Below are 6,890 nucleotides of genomic sequence, written 5' to 3'. Positions count from 1 at the left end.
TATATATATATATATATATATTATCCATCTGTTATCCATTTTCTGTATGGCTCATCCTCATTAGGGTCGCGGGTGAGGTTGATTATGTGTGTATTGGATTTCTTTGTGGAAAAAAATGGATTGTCAGTTGAAGCGTGGGTCAGAAATCGAGAGATCAATTGATTCCTAAGAGTATTTCCACAGACCTAACAGTGCCCGTATATATATATATATATATATATTATCCATCTGTTATCCATTTTCTGTATGGCTCATCCTCATTAGGGTCGCGGGTGAGGTTGATTATGTGTGTATTGGATTTCTTTGTGGAAAAAAATGGATTGTCAGTTGAAGCGTGGGTCAGAAATCGAGAGATCAATTGATTCCTAAGAGTATTTCCACAGACCTAACAGTGCCCGATTAGTCACAGCTATGGACAAGACCGTAGTAGGATTTTTGTGATTGTCATCATTTTGTCATACAAGTCATCATCCTAAGAAGGGGGGACACTCACCCATCCTGGGAAGGACGACCAGGTTGGAGTTCGCTGACAGAGGTCTCGGAGTATCCGAATGATAATCACGCACGACTGCAGTCCATTTGCTCTAGCCTTGTGATATAATAAAGTTATCCATTCATGTGGCAAATCAAGAAAGAGTTGTGGAATTCATTCTTAGCGGTCCAACAACTACTGTGCATAATGGAAGCTTGAGTATGGTTTAAGGCGTTAATGAGCCATCAAAACTTGCAATCAGCTGCCATTGCCAGTAGTCTTGTACCTCCACAGTTAGTAAGAGAGTTCAAAGTTTGCAAGATGCACAAGAAATGAGGACTTTCCTTGCCATCTTCTAAACCGTGACCCCAAGGTTTATCAAGGAAACCCACAAACATGTCTTTCAAAATACAAGAATTCATCTGAGAGAGAATGGAGACTGAAGGAGCGCAGGAAGTCTGAAATAATGTACCTGTGATTTAGCACGGGAAGTGACATCACAGGAAACTAATCAGACTTTCCTTTGTCTCTCAATCCCCATTTCGTACATAAATCGAATAAACGATACAAACTCTGTCACACAACTTGGTGCGAGTTATCGTGCAGCCTTATGGAATCCTTTGCAAATACAATTGAAAAGACAAAAAGTAGGATGCCAATTTTCAGACAGCATTCATATTTAGGACAGAAAATGGTCACTAATTAAATTCATCAAAGGCATCTTTTTTTAAGTGCATATTTTCCCCAGTAATAGGAGATTCAAATGTGTACAATCAAAAGAAATTCAACAAATAATGCATCTCATAAGGCTACAATAATAAAGTAAAATGATGTTCCGAACCTGGAACCACTTAGCGTGGCGCAGAGCAGCCAGAGCGTCAAGGCATTTTTGCCTGTCCAAGACGTCCGCTGGGTCTTTCACCAAACCCGAAGTTACATCTAAAAATGGATTTGAAGTGTCAAAAATGTTGATGAGGAATGGGTGTTTGACCAGGTCAGCAAGGCTGGCAAAGAGCAAACACATTGCCACACATACCAACGATTCTTCACAAAGCAACCCACATTTAGTTTTTTTCCTTCAACATTAATACTATGAACAACAATACCACCATTAACAATCTGACTTACTGGGTAACTTCACACTAAGACTGGATGCAAATTCATTTGATTTAGATTTAGTTTTTAACTCAATATAGTAGATTGCTTTATTTTGAAACCACCATAGTCGAGCAACTGAGTCCACGCTACTTTAGGCTGACGCTATTTGCAGCCATTACCATTTTATCAGGTAATAAGAGTTGTTGAAAATTTACTTTTCTTCAATGATCAAGAGAAAAAGTAGACGTTCAGTTCAACACAGGGAAAGCTGATGGATCTGGATGACCATTAAAAGGTGTTTTAAAGAGAAAAGTAAAGGCCAAGACCTATGACAGCGACCTGATAAAAAGCGGCATGGCAATGGTAGGTGTGGCAACATTTTTGGGGTGTGGGAAAACCTTGGTCAAAAATCCTTCCGGAACTGTTGGGCCCTACTAAATCTCTGATGGGAGAAATCAATGGAATTTTTTCTTTTTATTTTGGTCAAAGCAAAAGCAAAAAAACAAAAAACAAAACAAAAAAAAAATACGGGTCATTTTGCTCAACATATGGATACCGTGAAAAATGACCAAAATGAAGTAGCGATGAGTGCTGAAGGAGAGAAAAACAATGCCAGCAATCAAGAGGTTAGGATATCACTGCATGCATACCTGGCATCAGTGGGCTGGAATAAGACCTCAACAGACAATGGTTGTTGTCAAAGGCTGTATGCAGGTCCAACCAACCAGTCTACCAAAGCCTTCATACCTTAGCCTCAATAATACTCCCCTAAGAAAACAATTTATTCGTCTCATTTCCAAGATTAGAGCTCATGGCTAAGGTGCTAAGACGTTGTGTGAATCTGGCATTGCTGGACGTATGTGTCCCTTACATGTGTTGAGCCACATTTTGAATTCAAAACATGTCAGATCTACTCAGGGGAGCACTTTGAATCAAGAGACAGCATGGTGAACTGGTCACCAGAACACAAGAATGCGATTTGTTTCCTGTGGAAAGTTGATTTTCTCCTCATTTGCAGTGGAGGGGATTCTGATCTGCCATGAGCCAAATGCTGGTTTGAATGCTGGGTTGCAAAAAAACAAAACAAAACAAAAACAAAAGAAACACCCTACACTTTGCATGACACAATGAAGGAATATATCTTATGTTTAAAAACAAAAGTTTGTAACTGTTGATTCCTGAAAAAAATAAAAAATAAATCCTTGAATATTTTTAATTAAAAATATATTCTAATTAAAATACAGCCAGAATCCCTGAGAACACAGGAAACAAAATTTCTCCAAGGTATAACTATTTATCACAATGCAAACACTGATCATGCTCTGCTTGAAAGGGATAGCTTCTGAGAAGAGTTAAAGAGCGGAAAGACTCAAGAGCAATACTGCTGGCACCCTCTTTTGCTTTACATCCCAAAAGTGATCTCTCCAGCAATTGCAATAGAGTACAAGTTAAAGGGGGGAAAAAAAGTATTTTAGCCTCCCACCTTACTTTGAATATGTCCAAGAAAATTATTTGAACCCGTTGCGGTTTTACAAGCATTTATATAAACAAAGCCTGAAAGAAAGACGCTCTTTTTTTTCCTCAACTTTTGAAGCCAGATGTTTCTGACATGAAAGAACAAGGTGCCAGGTTGCTTCTTTAAGGCCCCAAATATTTTTGTGGCATGCCAGCAGCACAGAGCTCTCAGTGTGAACCAACATACTGGAAATGATTTCTTCGGGAAATAGCAACGACAATATCAGGAGGAATAAGATAAGCTGTTATGGCTTGCCAGACCTCCGTCCCGGTCATTTTCCTCTCTGATGACAGGTGAAGTCAAAGTGATGGTCACTTGCATCTTTGGCTCTGCACAGGATGTAAGAATGATGGCTGCTTCTTGGAGAGACCCTTGGACATCATATTTTTCTGGTGCTACTATCTGGAAAGATACAAGTACGTGTAAAGGAATCAAAACAACAAGCATATGGAGTGCTAGGGAACCATAGTCATTTTTGACCACCTGTATGCATTTGCTATCATATTAGGCACAGATTTTTTTTTTTTACCCACTGTATGATGCAATTTTGTATAGTAGATAGATTTTTATAATGCACAAGGCTAAATGTACCTCATTGACTGCCTGTATGAAGTCCACGCTTATATATTTATAAACAGCTAACAGACAGACTAAAGCCTAAAGCTAACTCGGGCACTAAATACCTTCGATTGCTCACAAATCATAATTATTGTTGCAAAAAAAAGAAAAAAAAAAGTACCGTAATTAAAAAAAAAAAAAAAAAGTTTGGGTTTGTCAAATTTGAAGATTTTTTTTTTTTAAATTTTTGGTTGAAATTATTGAGCTGCAAGCACCAATTAATTAATAACCCTTTCATGCAACCTGTAACCCGAGAACACGAAAAGCTGTCCACTGTAATAACCGCCGTCCCTGAAAGGCTTGAAGTGGTCAGTTGAGAAATCAATGAAATGGGAATTAAAAAGACAGTACTGTTAGTTGTTTAGGGAGGAGCTCCACAATTCGTGTAAGGAGACTCTTGGTGGGCTTCTCTGAGCAGAGCAGGACTAAGTTGACATTCTTGTCGCCACGAAGAAGCAAACCTTTTGCCAAGACTCCCACCCTCATCACACCTTTCAGGGCTCTATATGGATACAAAACAAAGATTGTAAGTGAAACAGCAATCATAATGATAACATTGAGAAAAAGTTCAAATCAAATATTAAAATATTTCCTACTTCATTTACTTCAAGGGAAACAAAATATTTTTTCTGCAAGAATACATTCGCTGCACCAATCTGATTAATATTGCATTTGTTGAACAGGAATTAAACAGGATAATTAAAACTAGTCACATTTTGCCTTGTGATTCAAAATATTTGAGTAAGACTGAATTGTTAAAAATAGATCAGTAGGAACTGCAACGAGTTGGGTGTCCATTACAGTTTTCAGCAAAAGAAAAGCAACATAAAAAAAAAAACAAAATCTACTTGTAGGGGTTTCCATTGAAAAATGTTTGGCTTCTGAGGCATAATTCTCATAACATCCCGCCTCGCGAGATCCCACAAATCTCATAAAATGTTGTTGTGGGAGGTTTGTTTGCAGAAGATGGATGCCCACAGTGGTTTGCGAATCCTCCAAGTTGTGATGATTACTTTGGCTGCATCTACTGCTATTGCCTTGACTGACTGCAGAAGAGGAAGGAAGCGGATGATCGTTCCAAGGCAAAGTATTTAGGTATGGCAGTAGCCACGTGTCAGGGATTTCTGGGTGAGGATCGTAAACAAGGAATTCACCAACGAGTTATGGATTCAGAATGACCCGAGCAACATAATATTGAACCTCTCGTGCAGGGTCACATGACGAGTAGAACACTCTTGCAAAATATTTCCATACGGACACGGCACAAAAACCAACTCATAAGAGAGTAAAACCTTTTGTTTTTTTTTGCAATATTCAAGAGGTTTTCCGAAATGCTGTGTTTCCATTGCCAGTTTGCTATTGTGCAGTTTGCATTTTGTACATTTCAGAAGGAAATGGAAAAAGAGTTTGTGTCAGGTTGTCAGCACCTAAGGTAGGAGTTTTTACCTATTAAAACTGCCTTTTGTAAAAGCAGCATGTCAGCTGTCGTGAGCCTACCTGGCCTACAAATGTGCGCGGCCGGGAGGGCAAACAACCACCCGGCAACAGCTGGCTGCTAGCTACAAGCCACTGATGTGAGCTGGTGGATTATTTTATACAATTTTAATCAGCGTAATTTATTAGTGATTTTATACGTTTTATATGCATGTGGGTCACACACATTTAGAGGACAACAACTCCCAGACAATTTTTGACCTTCTCTGCTTCTGGGTAACAGCCACGCAGTAATACCGAAAACAATCCATTTCAAAATCAAACCACAAAGGCTCGGGGGTGTGAAATTAATTTTGCGGGAACCCTTTATGAATGCAATTGTACTGCATTGGGACACCCCTCCCCCCCGCCATTTTATCAATCAGTAACAATATAAGTGTGTTCATCGAACTCATTAAATGTGACAATGCAAAGTTGCAAGGTTTCCAGTTACTGGATACAATCAAAAATTATATTTGCTTGCATACCTGTCAATGTCACACCTATCTTTTGGTGGTTCTTTCTTTTCTTTGTCTTCTTCCTTGACCTTGTCCTCATCTGTTATTATGTCTGAAACCAGTTTGAGGGCACGCTCTGTGATTGACACAATCTTCTGAATAGACTGCAGTTCCTCCTCTGAGGGGTAGATTGAAGCATGCTTGGTCATGACATAGCGGTCATCTGACGAGTCGGGTCGGCGCAGGGGCTGCTGAGCACAAAGGTATTAGGGTCAATAAAATTCATCTCTTAAAGTTTAGTCAAGTGCAGTTGAGTTATGTGTTTAATGGCAAATCCTAAAACTAAGTTGAATCTCCAACATCCAATCGGGGTCGACCATATAATTTTCTGCTGATCACAGGGAAGTGAAAATGATCAGATTGTTTTTAATGCAATTCTGCAGGTCAAATCAACAATATAATCAGGTGTGCACATAAGCTTTGTGGTAAAAGAGTGCGGATACTATACTGGCCCGCCTGTAGTCCGAACCCGTCTCAAATTTAAAAATGTATGGCACATTATGAAGCGTGAAATGTGACAACACAGACCCCAGACTGTTTAACAGTGGAAGCTGGACATCATGTTACATCGTCACATGCAGTCTGTCACTGACGGATGCCTGATTTTCTGACTAATGACGATAAACTGTTTGTTCGAGGGGGTTAAAACAGGCAACAGCAGGCTTCCTCTGCTTGCTTGAAAAGGCTGCATTAACTATATATGTACAGTAGGTGGCGGTAGTATACACCAAAGAAACAAAACGGCATGTATTGTATCAGGGGTGCCCATTACATCGACCAGTAGATTGTCGCAGCCTGGTCCCAATTAGATCAAGAGGGATGTAGATGAGAAAAAACAAACAAACAAACAAACAAACAAACAACCATTTGTGTGTCTTTGTGCATGTAAGTAAGATATTTTTGTGTTGATGTACACTGCACCCTAATCATTCAATCAGTCTCACTTTCACAAAAAAGTATTTAAAAAACAAAATAAAGCAGGTCATCTTTAACCTACGGTGGCGCGTGACCTGCGTCACCAGAAGTTGTTAGCGCTCAGCAGTCTGCAATTGCATTTTGTGATCAGAGCTGTTGTGCTATATCTTTTATCGTTGTCATTATTCTCATTCAGAGTTTGTTTCGTGTACAATTCACCGAGAGCACGGGCAAATAGGAATCTAGAGGGTAATAAGTGATATATATATATATACATATA

General features: G+C 39.2%; 1 protein-coding gene across 3 annotated transcripts in view; it reads right to left on the bottom strand.

Moving 5' to 3' along the window:
• zfr (zinc finger RNA binding protein) overlaps positions 1-6,890 on the bottom strand; it is a 39,707-nt gene that overhangs the window by 8,020 nt on the left and 24,797 nt on the right. The window contains exons 13-17 of one of the 3 annotated variants that reach the window (XM_019860946.1): positions 5,666-5,886; positions 4,056-4,206; positions 3,347-3,488; positions 1,314-1,411; positions 494-589 (exon numbers count right to left, since the gene is read on the bottom strand). In XM_019860946.1, coding sequence (XP_019716505.1) covers positions 494-589; positions 1,314-1,411; positions 3,347-3,488; positions 4,056-4,206; positions 5,666-5,886 — 708 coding nt within the window. Of the gene's footprint in view, positions 1-493; positions 590-1,313; positions 1,412-3,346; positions 3,489-4,055; positions 4,207-5,665; positions 5,887-6,890 lie in introns of those variants that run through there. The other 2 variants (XM_019860947.1, XM_019860948.1) reach the window with 2 other exon arrangements.

Source organism: Hippocampus comes, unplaced genomic scaffold (assembly GCF_001891065.2).
Source record: "Hippocampus comes isolate QL1 unplaced genomic scaffold, H_comes_QL1_v1.1 scaffold130, whole genome shotgun sequence".
In the NCBI taxonomy this organism is placed as follows: Eukaryota; Metazoa; Chordata; class Actinopteri; order Syngnathiformes; family Syngnathidae; genus Hippocampus; species Hippocampus comes.
The sequence above is the reverse complement of the archived record's forward strand: the minus strand, read 5'-3'. Positions and strand labels throughout refer to the sequence as shown.